This window comes from Drosophila suzukii, chromosome 2R, assembly GCF_043229965.1.
Source record: "Drosophila suzukii chromosome 2R, CBGP_Dsuzu_IsoJpt1.0, whole genome shotgun sequence".
In the NCBI taxonomy this organism is placed as follows: domain Eukaryota; kingdom Metazoa; phylum Arthropoda; class Insecta; order Diptera; family Drosophilidae; genus Drosophila; species Drosophila suzukii.
The window spans coordinates 4,968,935-4,985,533 of NC_092081.1; the positions used below are offsets into that span (position 1 = coordinate 4,968,935).

General features: G+C 42.6%; 3 protein-coding genes across 8 annotated transcripts; 2 read left to right on the forward strand and 1 right to left on the reverse strand.

Moving 5' to 3' along the window:
- Positions 1-3,235: 3,235 nt before the first annotated feature.
- LOC108017867 (protein germ cell-less-like) lies at positions 3,236-6,151 on the forward strand. Of its 4 annotated transcripts, XM_065863602.2 has the most exons (6): positions 3,236-3,421; positions 3,484-3,617; positions 3,671-4,128; positions 4,184-4,340; positions 4,388-5,332; positions 5,411-6,150. In XM_065863602.2, exons 4-6 carry the CDS (start codon positions 4,207-4,209, stop codon positions 5,874-5,876), a joined length of 1,545 nt encoding a protein of 514 aa, XP_065719674.2. In that variant the 5' UTR covers positions 3,236-3,421; positions 3,484-3,617; positions 3,671-4,128; positions 4,184-4,206; the 3' UTR covers positions 5,877-6,150. The 4 variants fall into 4 exon arrangements, with proteins under 4 accessions (XP_065719674.2, XP_036669932.3, XP_070851062.1 ...); XM_036814037.3 differs by lacking the exons at positions 3,236-3,421; positions 3,484-3,617; positions 3,671-4,128 and having other exon boundaries at positions 4,206-4,340; positions 4,440-5,332; positions 5,411-6,151; XM_070994961.1 differs by lacking the exons at positions 3,236-3,421; positions 3,484-3,617; positions 3,671-4,128 and having other exon boundaries at positions 4,209-4,340; positions 4,398-5,332; positions 5,411-6,151.
- Positions 6,152-11,065: 4,914 nt separating this feature from the next.
- On the forward strand, positions 11,066-14,751 carry lin (protein lines homolog). Of its 2 annotated transcripts, none has more exons than XM_017085349.4 (2): positions 11,066-11,523; positions 11,582-14,751. In XM_017085349.4, exon 2 carries the CDS (start codon positions 11,639-11,641, stop codon positions 14,210-14,212), a length of 2,574 nt encoding a protein of 857 aa, XP_016940838.2. In that variant the 5' UTR covers positions 11,066-11,523; positions 11,582-11,638; the 3' UTR covers positions 14,213-14,751. The 2 variants fall into 2 exon arrangements, with proteins under 2 accessions (XP_016940838.2, XP_016940839.2); XM_017085350.4 differs by having other exon boundaries at positions 11,066-11,511.
- Positions 14,247-16,582, reverse strand: LOC108018003 (uncharacterized). Of its 2 annotated transcripts, none has more exons than XM_017085355.4 (4): positions 15,996-16,582; positions 15,859-15,940; positions 15,085-15,297; positions 14,247-15,029 (listed from the first exon to the last, which is right to left on the reverse strand). In XM_017085355.4, exons 1-4 carry the CDS (start codon positions 16,554-16,556, stop codon positions 14,833-14,835), a joined length of 1,053 nt encoding a protein of 350 aa, XP_016940844.3. In that variant the 5' UTR covers positions 16,557-16,582; the 3' UTR covers positions 14,247-14,832. The 2 variants fall into 2 exon arrangements, with proteins under 2 accessions (XP_016940844.3, XP_016940843.3); XM_017085354.4 differs by having other exon boundaries at positions 15,859-15,943.
- Positions 16,583-16,599: the final 17 nt, after the last annotated feature.

The following is a 16,599-nucleotide window of genomic DNA, read 5'->3' on the forward strand; positions in this document are numbered from 1 at the left end:
AGGGTATTCAATTGCGTTGCAATCGTTTGAAAAGTGTAAAAGTGTAAGCAGTTCCAACAACAATTTCCATACAAAATAGTTTTCAAGGCCTACAACACCCCAGCCTATGTATACAAATCTGTTGTACTTGTGTAGAAATAGGGGGTTAATAATGGGTAAGAATTTTATCTAAAATACTAAATATATACTGAAAAGTTGGGTTTTAATGACAGAAAATATCATAGCCTTCTTTTCACAAAAATTTAAAAGTTGGCGTTATTTTGTACGTCAATTTCCTGCAACGATATTTTAAAATAGAGGGCGTTCACAATTCTCGTCTGGCAAACTTACAAAGTTTACACTTTTGCAACGCAATTGAATACCCTATATATTTTGTTAAAAAATCATGTATCAAATGTTTTAATTTTCCCGGTTTGCCAGTTATAGGTTTGGCGTTTATTTCTCGTACAGTACCCAAAATTACTTTTCCTATCATTGTAAATATTACTTTGGGGCTTCATGCCACGGATGAGTACTTAACATATCTGGCCTTATTTGACTATTACTAGATCCTGTATCCACGAGACATTAACACTTTTGTTTATTTATTTGTATGCAAATTGTGGAATTCTTTGATCGACCGAGGCTTCTAATAGAAAATTTTCGTTTGTGTCCATCGCTTCGACTCGCTTGTATTGACCAGAATCAGACATACGTTTTCTTTCCTGATTCTGAATTTCGAAAGACCTATAATTGGTTGAATTGGCTTGTTGTTGAATTTTTCTTGACGAAGTGGCGAAGCGCGCAAGAGAGCGTGCGAAGACAACTACTATATAGCCGCAGAATTGAAAATCTGTCATTATGGTCCGATCGTAACGAGTGATACACCAATCGAAAGGTTTCGCAAAAACTAAGTAGATTGCATACCAAGACGTTCGAAATATAGATTTGTTTGAAAGAAAAGCGGTGAAAATGTAAAAGTAAAAATTTAGAAAATTGGAGCTGCTGGATACGGTGGGGATAAAAGCCCCCGGCTGTTTAGCCAGTTGTATTCTTCCTGAGAATACGCGAATGATACCTCATTTGTTGAAATCAATTGTCCCGTTCAAAAGTAATTCAAAAAACAAGATTTTCTTCTTCTTCCCAAAATGAAAATGTTTGTCCCTTTGTTTGTGGGTTTGTATGCATCCCATCTTAGTTTTAGGGTTTTGGAAATCCTATGGGTGTATAAAGTAGCTTGAAATAGAAAACGTTTGTTCTACTTTTGGAAAAACCAGCTAGTTTAGCGGAAAAAAAAGCCAGATTTAAAATGATTATAGTATCTAAACAACTAGTGCTACAGAAACGGGCTATATAGCTCTGAAAAGATAATTTAATTTGCTAAATACTCTTCATATAGTAAAATTGTCTGAGTATAATAGATTAAGAGTTATGACAAAAAGTTATTTTTTAAAGCCACTTTTTAACTATTTTCTCAAAATTGAGTCAAACGATTTCTTTTTAATTTTCAAATCATTTAGCCCTTGAGATTACTCAACTTTTGTTCTATATTACTTTTTGCCCTTAAAATTAACGTTTGGAAGATATTAAGCGATAAAAAGTGCAACTCGTTTCAGCTCCGTATACGAAATATTTCATACTTATTGGAATAAACAAGAAAAAAAAAACAATTTGATGAAAAAATTCGTATTCGATTTTTTCAAACGGAAAATGTGTTATGGTTTTAGGGTCCTTTACTTGCATTAAGCTAGTCGAAATAGGAAACTTGATCTATTTGTTCTACCACTTTGGAATAACCCGATAGTTCGGCGGGAAATATAAGAAACGACAGATTTCTCTTAGAATCTGAAACTATACAACCCTTGAGATTCCTATACTTAACTTTCCTCGAGGGTGCCGACTGGTAATGACGCTACAGTGCCTAATTTAAGGTGGCGTTCAGCTAAGATTAGGGGTCGAATCTGTGTGTTTGGTTTTTCAATAGCCAAGCCATATGGGGACGACTCCTAGTCATGGTATTGGGGTACTTAAACTCTTGTGCAAAAAAAAACTTCTGATATCAAACAAAAACACCTCTTAGCGAGATAAAAAGTAGTGGCGAACGCGCCTTTAACAAAAATTTCTGATATCCAGAATTGTTGACGAAAAATGATATTACATTCGATAAAATAAATAAACTATATTAAATTTATGTATTTGGCACGCTACAACAGAAAAATTACGTGTAGGTAAATAAATATTGGCGCGTTTGCCACTACTTTTTACCTCGTTAAGAGGTGTTTTTGTTTGATTAATTATACTACCATCTAAGTGTAATTAATTACAAATAATGGATAATTTTAGTTCTAAGTCATCGACAAATTTTCGTAAATTTTCATAATATTTTGATTTGTTATACTCTCCGATTATTAGGTCCTTCAGATCTGTCCAGCCCCGTGGTGTTGATCGCATGAGCAAATGTTGAGCGTTTCCAATGATGAGGTTCTCAAGGGTTCCACAAATAATGCTGAGCTGGACTGGGCTATTGGTTGTTCGACTCTTTTGATGAAAAGGGTGATCCGAAAGGACATGTTCACGAGATTTTTTTGCGGGTTGGATTTGTTACGTACATAAAATGATTCACATAGAGAAACAACGACGAATCTTTATTCAGGGGGAGGGGTGCATGTGACTAACCAGACTCATACTGGTAAAGGCAGAAGAAAGTGCAATTCGGCAATTCTCGGGTGTCGCGTGGCCAGAACAACGGCCACTATCGACCTATTGGTAACCATACTCCGGTAGCTGGCAATGGGCAACAGCCGGCCGTTGACTCCCAAGATAGCAGATATCAAGAAACAGTAATTCTAGGTGGGAACACCTAGTTTAGCCGATCCATACCCGCAGCCAATTAAAAGCTCTAGTCTGGTATAAAGGACCTTAGACAAATAGAGAAAGGAAGAGAATCCATTTGGGTGTTTTGCTGACGGAAGCCAGCAGCTTCGAACCAGCGCCGCTATTGTCATCAAGGAGTGGAGTAGGTCAAGAACAATGACATAACTTTCGACGGACAACCTTGACAATAGGGGATCGTATTGCGCGGCCCGCGACAATCCATTGGCACACGAAAGTGTGAAGGGGAGGGAATTTGGCCAAAACACAGCCCGATCGTATTGCGATCAAGCGACAGCTAAGCTTGTTGGGCAGTGTGGACTGATGACTAACGAACTTTATGACTAATATTATTTTCCAGGCACTTTTAATATTTATTCTCGTTATGTTGGAGAGGAGAGAGGCTTACCAAGATTCCACGACCCGAATACGACGTAGCTTATGCCGGCAAATGGTGCCAGAATATCGGACGCCCCTCCCTCGGCCCAAGTCCCTGTCAGGACTCGGGCACTAATATGCCCACGTAACAGATTTTTTTTTCAGACCGCATCGACTGTGCCAATTATATGTGGTTAGTTTAACTAATTATTTTATTTAATTTAATTTTAAATTTGTTTTATTTTATTTTATTAGAAGTTTTCCTTCTATGTTATTGTTTGGACAGAGTTTTATTATACGTTCTATTTTCGTTGACGTCGACTTTGGAACTGAACTTAAATTTAAAACTTATAAAGAGGAACAGCATAATTTCACTTCAGTATTGGAAAGTAAGTGTTTTGTAATTTGTTTTGACTTTTTGCTAATATCTATTTTTATTTAGATGGAGAATGAAAGTATGATGGCCCTAAAAAAGATCGTAACATAAATATGTGATAAAATAATATGAAAGAAATGTTTCCTGATCTCAGATCTCTAATATTATATTCAAAATAAAAAACTTAATATACGAATAAATAGGAGATATACAAGGGATTGTAAAGCGCCACCTACTCGCGATATCAGTATATGGTAATGTGGACGGCAGACAGATTTAAGCAACAAACGTTAAAGAAGTCTCAGACTTTTCATTTAAATTAAAAGGTCCTGTTTTTTTGAATCGGATATACATATGTACGCATATCAATTTTATTTTAGGCAACGCCTTCTTTATTTTAGTTTTTCCCTTAAAAACAAAAGCCAATGACAAGAATAGAAAGTTGGCTTTTATGTAAACGTCAGTTTCCTAAAACGACTTTAAAAAAAGGAGCGTTCACAACTCTAGTCCGTCAACTTGGCAAGGTTAAAAAGTGTATACGTTTGCTGATTTTTTTTGTACAAATAGTTGTCTTTTCAGACTGAGGAATCCTGCGCTGAGCCATGGGTCAGATCGTAAGCTCCATGCATATGAACGCAGCGGAGGTTTTAAGCAATCGGCGGAAACGGAAGCGAAGCACGGACTCCTCGCTGGTCAAGGATGAGCAGACCCAGCTGGACACCACGCAACCCAAGATGTAAGTGGTTAATTTTTTTAGGACCAACCATTACGTATCCTCCCCAGGAGGAAAAAGCTTCTTACCAACACACATTACATATACAAGACACTCTTTAAGGAGGAAAAAAACTCTGATGTGGCTGTCAAGGCTCTGGATAAAGTGTGGCACCTGCACAAGGTCTACCTGAGCCAGAGTCCCTACTTCTACAGAATGTTCAACGGGAGTTGGCAGGAGGCGCAACCGAACTTTATTGAGATCACGATCCTAGACAAACAGATAACCGTTGCCAGCCTGGACGCCGTCTTTGGATCTATGTACTCCGATGAGATCCAGATTATGTTAGCGGACGTGATCTCGGTGCTGGCCACGGCCAAGCTCTTCCACTTGGACGGGATCATCGACAAGTGTGCCGCGGTGATGGTGGACGACATCAGCCCGGAGACGGCCATCCACTACTACGATCTCGCCTTCCAATACGGTGTGGGTGCTTTAAAGAAGTCCACCTTCGAGTGGTTTCAGATTAACCTGCCAGGCATCTACAGTAAGCAGCCGAGTCTGTTGCGGCACATCTCTATCGACCTGATGAGTGCGCTGACCGCCAGCCCCGATTTGTATTTGATGCCGACGGAGTTCGCGCTATACAAATTACTGCGCACCTGGATGTTCCTGTGCCTGCATCCCGACTACGATCCAGAGGACCGCGTGCAGCGGGCGGATGCGGTGGGGGCGCAGGAGCTCTTGGTCAATGCCGGCGTGGAAACGCACAGCGGAGATGTCATCCAGTGGGCATACTTCACCAGGGGCACGAAGGAGCGCTCGTTCCTGGCAACACCCGAGGGGCAGCCGTATATTAAGGTCTTCCAAAAGCTTCGAACCCAGTACCTGACCATTCAATACATAAACCTTAAAATCATCTTCAATGACAACATCATACCCAAGGAGTGGCTTTACAGGCACATCCACAACCATTGGGACGCCCTACTGCGGATCGATCACGGGCAAGAGGATTCGTGAGTATTTTCAAGAGTTTGCTTGTGCAAGGAAAAGATTTTCATAATTAAAATCTGTATTGTGATCCGCACCCACAGCATTCCCCAGCAGCTGAACGACGAGCAATTCTTTGAGAGTTGCATGCGATGTGGACGTATGTTGCTTGAGCCTGGCTTTCACATGTGGCGATGGTCGGGCTTCAACTACGGCATGGAGCTTATACTGCTAATGGACTACAACACCCGCAGTCTGAACATTCGTCGTAATCATCAAGGCCTCGACCGGGTGCTCAGCCTGCACCCGAAGCGCAAGATAATGGTGCGCACCACAGTGACCTCGGTTAACCCCCGGCGACAGCCAGTCTTCACTCAGACGTCTGGGATCTGTTCCATAAGCCTCCAGAAGGATGAGGATGTACCGCTGATGGTGCTTGACCCGAAGCTGGTACACCCATTGCTTATTTCTGTTAATATGCTGGTGGCGATGCCGCCGAATCCATTCCTTAAGGATATTGTGCCGCTCAGCGAGGAGGCGACATCGTCGTTGTCAATACCCAATTTATAGATCGAAGCGAACAGCGGAAGTCTCCATTGGCGACTCAGAGCCCCTCAGTGCCATCCTCGTTGGCTCCGCGACCAAGGATCGTTAGCTGAGCACGATCATCGAAGGAGTCGACCATTACCAGTACAACCATTACCACCATTTTTTGTTCATTTACTCGCTGCGGCCGGCTTCGTTGTTCTAATCGTAAATCCGGTTTTTTATCAATCTTATCAAGACGTTTGTACTTGTATTTAACAAAAACATATACGGGATCGTGTTTGTATACGCAAATATATATTTTTGTATATCGTTTACATCATTAGTATTTTGTAATAATTTTTATTGTTATCTTGTTAAGGGTAGACGAACCTACATACGTACATATGCAGGTACTGCATTTAGTTCGCATATTCGGAGTTTTATGATTGTAGCGTTTAAGTAAAAAGAAACGGGGCAAAGAAACTATGATTTAAGCGTCTTCGAATCCTGGAAGTTCAATGTCTTACACAGCCTTACTTGCTAGATGTACGCCCAGCATAGTTGTGACTGTAAGCCATAGCATTGTTATACCCTTGCAGAGGGTATTATGATTTCTGTCAGAAGTTTGCAACGCAGTGAAGGAGACGTTTCCGACTCCATAAAGTATATATATTCTTGATCAGCATCAATAGACGAGTCGATCTAGCCATGTCCGTCTGTCCGTATAACCGCTGAGATCTCGGAAACTTTAGGAGCTACAATACTGGGATTAGGCATGCAGATTCCTGAGATTCCTGCGCAGCGCCCACACACCGCCCAAAACTGTGGCTCCTACAGTTTTGATGCTAGAATAGAAATTTTAACTGAAATGTAACAACAAATGTAACAATACATATCGATTGACCCAAAAAAAAGTTTGCCACGCCCACTTTAACGCCCACAAACCGCCAAAAAACTTCAAAAAATCGTAAATATGAACGTGGATATCTCAGAAACTATCAAAGATAGAGAAATGCGATCTCAGATTTAATTTCCGTAGCCTTGTACGCAGCGCAAATTTGTTTCGCGAATATGCCACGCCCACTCTAACGCCCACAAGCCGCCCAAGCCGCCCAAGCCTGTGGCGCCTACAAATTTCATGCTAGATAAAAAATGTTAACTAAAATGTATTGGTCTCGTCAATACCTATCGACTGATTCAAAAAAAAGTTTGCCACGCCCACTTTAACGCGCATAACGCTTAAATCTGTCTACCGCCCACATAACCATATATTCAGGGTATACCCTAACCCAGTCGTAAGTTGCGGAACGTGTTTTAAAAAAAACATAGTTCTGGGTCGTACCAAATGTGCGTGCTGGGTGCATTCTATTGCGGTGCCTTCTAGAAGTGTTTCAGAATAATGCATCCAGAAGCATGCCCAAACACCCGTTTCGGGAACGTATTCCGAAAGAAATAGTTCTGGGTCGTATCTTTTTTACGCAAAACAGCACGCATGCAATTTTAACTACACTCAAAAAAAAAATCACCATAAATATTAGAAAATCGCCCGTGATTTCAAAACGCCATTGAATTAAGAAATATTTTCTTGATTATAGAAAAAATTTCGCCATAATTTTTTTTTTTTTTTGTAATGAAGAAGAGGAAGAATCCCATTTTTTCCTTCAATTAATGGCGAGTTTTTCTTGATTTTTTTTCTTGAAATAATGGTAAATTCTTACTTAAATTTAGGAAAGAAATACCCATATTTTAAGAGAAAGTGACTTTTTTTTATACATTTTGATGGTGGTCTAGCTGGTAAAGACGTCCGGTCAATAAACAATCGAACAAAAGTACCTGGTTCGAGCCCACGCCACGGCAAGTGTACCCTTTGTTTATTTATTATTTTTTTTTTTTTTAATTTATGTAATTTTTATTCTTATTAGTTTCACTTTTCTATTTACCAAGTTGTTTAAACGGTTGTTAAAAAGGTTTAGATTAGAATAAACGTTATTTGTATGCTTAAAGCTGGACCAAAAGCACCTTAGCCCTCTTTAGTCATTGTATGACAAGAAGCACGCGTGGCCGAATGGTTAAGACGTCTGGCTATGGTGTGTGACCACTTGCGGGTTCGAGTTCACGCCGGGGTTGTCTGAGGTAAGGATTTTTCCATTTGTGATATTTATTTATATGTTTATTAAAAGTATTTATATAAAATAAATCTTTAATAAATTCAGGTAAATATAAAAATTTTCAGACTGTAGTATTCCCATGTAATAATTGCCATTAAAATTAGAAACGGTTTTATCCATTTAAAATTCAACATTGGTATACAAAACCAACCAAATTCCTCAAATGTAAGGTGTAAAATGATGTAATCTCTTACATCATAAATATTTTTTTTCTTATTTTAATAAATTTTTCCTTAATTTTAAGGTTTTTTACCATACATTTAAGAAAAATTTGTCATTATTTCCAGAAATGGCAAACCATAAATTCAAGAAAATTATTTATTTAAAATAAAGGTGAGTCGCCGTTGGATGAAAATCATAGGCGATTTTCTTGATTTAAAGGCGAATTTCTTGATTTAAGGGCGATTTTTTTTTTGGGTGTAGCAACTGTGCGTGCTGGGGGCAGTCTTTTGGGTGCCATCTGGGTGTATTTCAATATAGTTCGTCCAGGTGCATTTTAGTGGGAATGTAAAAAAACCAAACTCAAACCCGAAGGTTGCCGATGCCCATTTTTTTACAATCCTCTTTTTTCGGAACTGTTCTCTTGACTAACAAATAATAAAAACAAAAGGGAACATGCAAGGAAGCGAGCGGTTTTTCTTGTCTCTTGCATTTCTCGTCAGTTTCATTTTTAGTTCTGAAAAGTGAAGTTCGTGCCACGTGTTTTGAAAAAGTTTGTTGCTTTCTGCCACCAATTTTACATCAATATTTTCACAGGTAAGTAAAGTGTAGATAATTTAGTTCAATATGAACACAATAAAATAACACAGTACATGTAAATTAAATTCGTCGTTAATAGATGAATTAAAAAAATTTATTTTTTATTTTTAAAACTTGGGTGATAAACCTTTATTCTTAAATGCAATTAATACAAGACACTTTTTAAAAATTGTGAACCGATCGCGGTCTCGGACTGAATCTTAATTCTAAAAAATTATCCAATGAACCTCGGCCAGAAGCTTTCCTTTTCTTAAGCTTCCAGAACTTTAATTTTTGTTTAAAATAAAAGCTTATGCTGAAACTGTCGCATCTCGTTGTGAAATGAAATTATGCTGACCGATGCAATTTGATTGAAAATCGGAACGCAATTCGTTCTGAACTTAGAACGCAATACTGTGGGCTTTGAACGGAAAAGTTTGGGCTTCAAACGGAAGCTTGTGTTTACTTTACGATTGGTTTATTTATCTTAGCAGGACGGTCAAGCGCGGCCCTCGAAGTGAATGGCAAAGGCAAAGGCAGAATCTTAAACAAAGGCAAAGGCAATGTCGCTGAAGGCAAGGGTAACATAGCTGAGATTGAATTCAAAAATTTGTTTATAAATTCCATAAGTGGAACCGTTTCACGGGTTGGATAACTTGTACACTGAACATTCAAACTAAAAACATATTAAACAAATAAAATAATAACTATTTGTGTGTAAATTGTACATACAAAATAAACATATTGTATATTTGTAATGTATATACACATATTTCAAAATACATCATATTCAATTTGCTTTATATTTTTCAGAATCGCAAAAAATGAATGGGCACACCAAGGACTGAACTGCGTAAATGACAAAAGTACATAAACAAGAAGGAAGCACCAAAGCACCGTACAAAAGGGGAGTTACTCCGATTAAAAATTAGTTGCGTTCTTGAATATTGAAATGAAAATAAATATGAAATTGAAATCCAGTTTTATGTATTCCTGGGGAAAACTTCCAGATATTTGTTTTTTGAATGCTTCTAGGTGCATTCCTGGGTACATGTTACAGGAGCATTAAAAAAGAATACACCCAGAATGTGTTTAGTATGTTGCTTCCAGGTGCATTAAAAAAGAATACACCCAGAAGGTGTTTAGTATGTTGCTTCCAGGTGCATTAAAAAAGAGTACACCCAGAATGTGTTTAGTTTGTTACTTCCAGGTGCATTCCACATATATGCTTCCAGAAGCATGCAACGGGTGCATTCTTTTTTGTCCCGCACCCGTGTAAAAAGAATGGACAGACTCATCACTTCCGGAACACCTTTTTGATGCCATTTTATAATGAAAGAACGCATGCTGGAATGCTGTCATTTACGACTGGGAAACTGTTGAATTGCTGAGTTGTTGAAATTTGGTCAGCTGTTAATCAGCTGTTCCATACAATATAAAATATGCAAATAAAGGATATCTGATAGGATGCTGCTGTTAGCAGTTCTAACAGTTTAGTTTTTTGGCTTATTCTCGGCATTTTTCTTAATTTTAAACATAATCTTTGGTAAACACAGACTGGCACTTTGACAATCTAACAAACAGTTGACATCTTAAAATTTAAAATTCAACAGGGAACTTTTAGGGTCGTTCCGTTTATTGCTGAAACTAGGGAATACCCTGATTGAGATCACGGGTAGAAGGCGCATTTCAATCTCGCTTTGCTGCTTGCATATCTCCGTTTCCCTTTGGTCCCATAACCTGAGTAAAGGGTATCTGATAGTCAAGGTACTCGACTATAGCGTTCTTCCTTGTTTTTTCTTATTTCTTTTGTGATTTTTAACATATAACCTTCTACGCTTGAAAATAACATTTTTTAATTTGTTCTGAATTTCGAATTTAATTTTATCAATACTCGATAGGTTAACTGAGTTGGCATTTAATTTTTTTTCATATTTTCAACCAGCGCACCTGAATGACAGTATGACCGTGCTATACGTATTGCTGATGAACTCTGAAAACTTCGGAAACAGACACAAATAATACGATTTTTCGACCACTAGCTGTTTTTCGAACTGAATACTGATTCTAAGTTTGGTTTAGTTATTTGCAAGTAAAATCCTTTCAACTTTTGTTGCGCTTAGACTTTGACCAAGAAAAAGAACAAATGTTGTAGACCAATGTTGGTTCTTAAAATATTATTCACGTTTTTGAACTTGGACGTAAAATTACTCTGACGAAAAATGAATAAGCACGTAGCAAAGGTTCTAACCTGGTGGTGAACTATGATATAAATTTACCGCTAACGCCAGTACTAACAACAATTAGGCAACTCTCCGAGAGTAGGGTTACCAGGTGGCTGAAATTCGCTAAAAGATGGCGACGCGCACTTAATTTTTGTTTTTTCCCACATAATAAAGTGTAATGAAACCAAAATAAAAGCAGCGCCAGTAAAACAATCAGAGGCTGTTTAAAAGGGAAAAAAGAAGTACCCACCTAAACGCTTTGCCAGGGCCCAAAACGAAGCGCGAGTGGAGTGAAACTAATACAAACATTGACATGTCGCTGGCCCGAAGAGAGCAACAAGTGTGTGAAAATCGAATTGTGGCCGTTTAAAATGTTTGGAGGAGCAGTCGGTGCGTCTGGTGGCTGCTAGAAGGCCATCACCCGCTCCAGGAAAAAAGACTATCATAGGAACGCCCAAAAATCTACCCAAGAAGCCAGGCAGCAGCGTCTGCACACGTAACCTTGTGTGCGCGTAGCACGGAAGCTGTTTGTCGGAATCGGTATAGGTACATATATAGGTATGTGGCTGAGAGCCGCCGCTTAGATTCGCTGCTCAACCGGACATTTCGCTTGCAGTTCAGTTGGTCCCGGTCGCGGGTTATTCCCAGTACGTCGGGTACGTCACCGAGGAGAATGGACACCACATCCGCAGCCGGATCTGGAGTCGGATCGGGCGACGTCTGTCCCTGCTCCACGGTCGCCGCCTCCACCGCCTCCAATGAGCAGCCTCAGACCAAGCGCCAAAAGATCGAGCAGCAGATCAAGGTGGGTTCCAAAGCGATGCCGCCTCAACCGCCGGACATTCTGGATCTGGACGCCAACAGCAACAGCCACCTGTGCTCCTCGCTCTCTTCGTCCTCCACGCACTCGCTGTCCACGCCCAGCAGCGCCAACAACTCGCCCACCACTACGCCAAGCAGCTCCCGAGCGGCGTCCTACGCCCAGTTGCTGCACAATATCTTGCCACAAAACGGGGACACAGAGCCACACAGCCAACCGCAATCCGCCCAGGATGAGGTAGACCGGGCGGCCAAATTGCCTGACCTGCTGTCCCTCAGCACGACTAACAGCAATAGCAGCCACCTGAGCAGCAGGAGTAACTGCATTCCCACGACAGCAGCGACATCCATTGACGACATGCTGGAGTTCGAGCAGTCCCTGACCCGCCAGTGCCTGTGCGGGGTCTCTGAGCGAACGCTGCGTAAGCCATTCCAGTCCCATTACTCACAGGACACCAACGGCCAAAAGCGGATAGCCTACCTGCGCGAGTGGCCCACCAATAAGCTGCTGCAGTTCCTGTCCAACCTGCAGCTTCTGTTCGACATCTACCTGAAGCAGAATGCCAAGGGCTTTATCTGCACGCGGATAATGGACGTCTGCGACGCGCTAATTCGCAATGACCACAAGCTCATCGACGAGATCATCGTACTGGCTGGCTACGACAACTCCTACGTGCAATTCCTGGCGGGACGTGTGCTAGCCGCATTCCTGGTGATTGCCAAACAGGAGCTCAACGACGAGTGGCTGCAGAAGATCGTCGACCAGCTGTTTAACTTTGAGCAGCTCGACCAGGCGGCCGTGCAGAAGATCCACTTCAGCCTGGACATTATAAAGCGCATCGTCGAGTGGAAGGACATGGAGATCCACCCGCTGGACGACGACTGGATGGCGGCGGCGAATAGTGCCAGCGCTGCCTCATCAGTTGTGCCTCTTTCGACGGAGGCTTCTGTAAGCTACATGCACTTTCCCGTGCAGGAGCAGCCGCTGGCCACCAACTACTTTGCGCTTCAGTTTCGCGAGGATACAGAGGGGGATCGGGAGGCGGAGCGGGAATCGCCGGACAATCGCGACCGCCACCGGCGGCACTTCGGCGAGGAGATGAACGTCGCCTACGAACCGCATCCCGCTCCCCAGTCCACAACCATGCCGAGCGGCTGCCATGTGGTCACGCTTACAGACTCGGAGAGCTTTGACACGACGCACCTAAAGTGCATCACCATCCAAAAACTGGAGCACAAGTGGCCTACGCTGGTGAAAAACATGTCAGAACTGATGGCGCCGACGCACCAGGATGCGGCCGAGCACTGTGTGCTCAACTTTCTTCAGCTGTGGGAGAACATCATTTCGGTGAAGGCCAACCTGTCTATCGACGAGACGCGGCCCTATTACGCCCAACTGGACAAGTTCGAGCTGCTGCTCAGCCACAGTCTGTCGTGCACCGTGTACAAGCAGATGTTGTGCCTCTTCAATGAGGCCTTGTGCTATGGCTCCACGCTGGCGCTGCAGGACATGCTGCCCGAGGAGACGTGCAAACTAGCGCACCAGATCGTCTGCCACGTACGTGGCTTCCGCATCTTGGAGTCGTTGCCGCGTCGCCAGCCAGACAACATGGTTAGCCTGATCGGCTACAATGGCAGGCCACTAGTCTATGCCAATGGAACTGTAAGCCTGGCCCATGCGGCTCGATCTGGAGATGGCATACAGGACGGCGGGGAGGGCGAGGCTTCGCTGGACCTAATAGAGATGGACAAAACGCTGCTTCAAAAGATGGTTCTGTTGGTGCTGAAGTCAATAGCGGTAACGGTAAAGGAGATTCGCAGCGATTCTTCCGACTCCTCCATCGACTCCAGCGACTATGATGCCTTCCAAGACATGATGCTCATAGAGCGATCGATCCGCGATGTGCTGAGCAAGCTGGAGACGTTCATCAAGCAGACGCTAGAGTTCCATCCGGAGTGTCACTTTAGCAAAATCCTGATCCACCTTTTTGACGACCAGGACGACCATCTGATCGAGGCCATGGTCTGCACGCTGGACGTCACGTCGGGCATCTCGTTTCGCAACAATGCTTTTCCAGAGCTGGTGGCCATGCTGAATCCGGTGTACACATTCCTGGAGTTCCTCAAGATGACGTCGAACAGCTCGGACCTGCTGCTGGACCTGCTGGTGAGCAACGAGACCTGCTTTCTGCTCTACCTGCTGCGCCTGCTCAAGTACATCCGCATGAACTGGACGATGTTCGTGCACAGTTGTCACACCTTTGGCATGGGAAGCGCCATGCTGGACGAGGCGATGGGCGTGCTGATCCGTCTGCGCTTGCAAATATCCCGCCTGGTGTCGCGTCAGCTGTATCCCTACGACATTTCGCCGGTGCTGCGACTGCTAGAGAGCTGCGAGAGCCTCTACGAGGGCAACGAACTGAGCTGAGTGCGGCGCAGGGCCGAACTTCCAACCACATGCAATTAAAATACGTAATTTATTTTAATATTTAATGGAATAGGAGAAACTAGCGCAAAATTCAATGAAGACGGAAGCCTTGTAGAATACGTGTATTAGCCGTAGGGACCGCTCGACCATATCTCCGCACCCCGATCCAGTAACGCGTTAGCAGCAGTAGTTAAGTTCTTGCACCCTTTCATCCGCTTCGCAGGTCTTTTAACCTAGATACATAACTGTATGTAATTGTCATTGTAATGAGCATCACAAGTTCGTAGTTAGTTCGTAGTTAATGGTAACATCATAGGTACTGAATTCCAAACTAAACACTACGCTAGACTAAGATTTTTTTAATCTTGCCCTAAGTAGAATAATGTACAATAGGATGGCAAACGTTGGCTCACTCCCCGCAAAAGGTGGGCGTAAATTCGGTGTCTTCGAGAAGAATATTCTTTGTACGTTTTTTAAAACACTTGAATAATATAACTTAATTAAATGATTAAAAGAAACGCATTAAGAAGAACTACAAAGCGTGCTATTTAAAATGTTTGTGTTAAAAACTGTAGCCTCTTTGCAGTTTCGATGGGTTTTGGCTTGATAGTACTTTGACTTTAATGGCGATTGATCATTCGGACGCGGCGTTTTGGGTCAATGCTTCCACCGGGCATGGCACCTAAATCTGGAATCTGACCAGTGAGGCTTATCACCGAGCCGCGTCTTGCCAATTCGGGTGGATATGGACCTGACACGTGAACCGTTTGATAGTTAATGCTGATCGGGACCGATGATCGTCGGTTTAGGCGTGGCTCTAAAGAAGGAAATAGTTGGTCTTTTGAGACGTGGCACATTTAGTTTGATTTTACCAAAGCGAGTGTCTCCTGAACCAGGCGTAAATGGGTGCGGGTGACTTGGCCTGCTGGCCAAAGGTGAAATGACCCTGTGATGGTACTCCTGAACCTTCGGAGCAGTTTTTGTGAACCCTCCCTCCTCGTTTTGTGTGTACTTGTAGCGATCCACCGACACGGAACGCTCCTCGCCGAGGACATGCTTGCGCCGGAAGATCGGGGACTCCTCAACTTTGACATGCATATGGGGAAATGGAGATCAGTCAGTTTCAGGCGAGAGATCGCAAAGGTTTGCAGAAAATCCCGTTCGAACAGAAGAAATGAAACGCAATCTAACAGGCTACGTAAATTGATCACAGGAAAGCACATAGTAATTGATTTATTTTACGTTTACACACATATAGGACAGCAATATATATTCGAGTATGTACAACCTTACATTCAGTACAGTTTCACAGAGAAGTGAAGAGGAGGTAAACAGTGGAGGTCGTTCAAAAACATAGATATTAAACGCATTATCGAACCCGAAAGAGTGCGGTAGTAGGATAGAGACGTATAGAGATAAAAGGGCAGACTATAGGTACACAATATACAATACATTTTCCGAAAAAGTCAGAAAACTAGCTCCCAAGAGTGGACAGTGCTTTACAGTACAGAAAATTGGCTAACTCAGTACATAGTAGTAGATACATTTAGATTTTAAGATAACAATTCACTTGATCCCTCGTTAACACGGTGTAAAAGCACCTGGCCCGGCGAGTTAAAATTTTGGCAAAGTTTTTGGTGAAATACCTTTTGAAGCCCGTCGATCTTGCTTGTGGATTTGAGCATAGGATTGCAGAGAGCAGCGGCGCAGGCGCTTGTCCCCTTTGTTCTGCTGCCGAAGAAGGATTATTCAGGGGCAGAATGGATGAATTTGAAAGTCTTACCGATTTGTAGTGCTGATTGATATCAGAGGCGGCCTTCAGCAGCAGATAGATGAATACCAGGGCGAACAGATAGATAATGGGCTCCGCCGTATTGCTTTTCTTGGTCGCATCCTTTTTCTTGTTACCCTCCAGGGATGTGGCTAATCGAGGTTGCTTGCTGACCCCATTTCCAGTGGCATTTTTGGTTCGCTTGGTAGCCTTGCCTTGAGATCTTCTCGACACTGGGTGAGCTGATGGACTTCGACCCGATTTCCTGCCGAAAACATCCATCTGCTGGCAAGATGTGTCTGGAGCCTGCTCCTCATCCATGACTTCTGGCTGGGAGTCACTGGTTGGGCGATGGTTCAAATCAAGGGCAGCCACGCCCGGCTTGAAGTAGTACTTGTAGTTCTGCTGCAACCCGGCCACCATGATATACATAGTGCAGAGGACCACGAGGATGCCTAGCGGCACCACATGGTGGTTGTTCGTATCCTTGTCTTTGCTCACAACACTTTTGGGAGTTCGCGGTGCCTTGATCTCTTTAGGCGGAGTAGATTTATCCCCGGTTGGCGATTTCATTGCCCAGTGTTTACTGTTTGCCAAGCAATGACTGTGTGTATCT

Coding starts and splice junctions, on each gene's coding strand:
- lin (XM_017085349.4), top strand. CDS start 11,639: ATGGACACCACATCCGCAGCCGGATCTGGAGTCGGATCGGGCGACGTC.
- LOC108018003 (XM_017085354.4), bottom strand. CDS start 16,556: ATGAAATCGCCAACCGGGGATAAATCTACTCCGCCTAAAGAGATCAAG. Junction 15,298..15,858: donor AGATCGACGGGCTTCAAAAG/GTATTTCACCAA, acceptor TGCATGTCAAAG/TTGAGGAGTCCCCGATCTTC. Junction 15,030..15,084: donor TTCAGGAGACACTCGCTTTG/GTAAAATCAAAC, acceptor TTCCTTCTTTAG/AGCCACGCCTAAACCGACGA.
- LOC108017867 (XM_065863602.2), top strand. CDS start 4,207: ATGGGTCAGATCGTAAGCTCCATGCATATGAACGCAGCGGAGGTTTTA. Junction 4,341..4,387: donor GACACCACGCAACCCAAGAT/GTAAGTGGTTAA, acceptor TATCCTCCCCAG/GAGGAAAAAGCTTCTTACCA. Junction 5,333..5,410: donor GATCACGGGCAAGAGGATTC/GTGAGTATTTTC, acceptor CCGCACCCACAG/CATTCCCCAGCAGCTGAACG.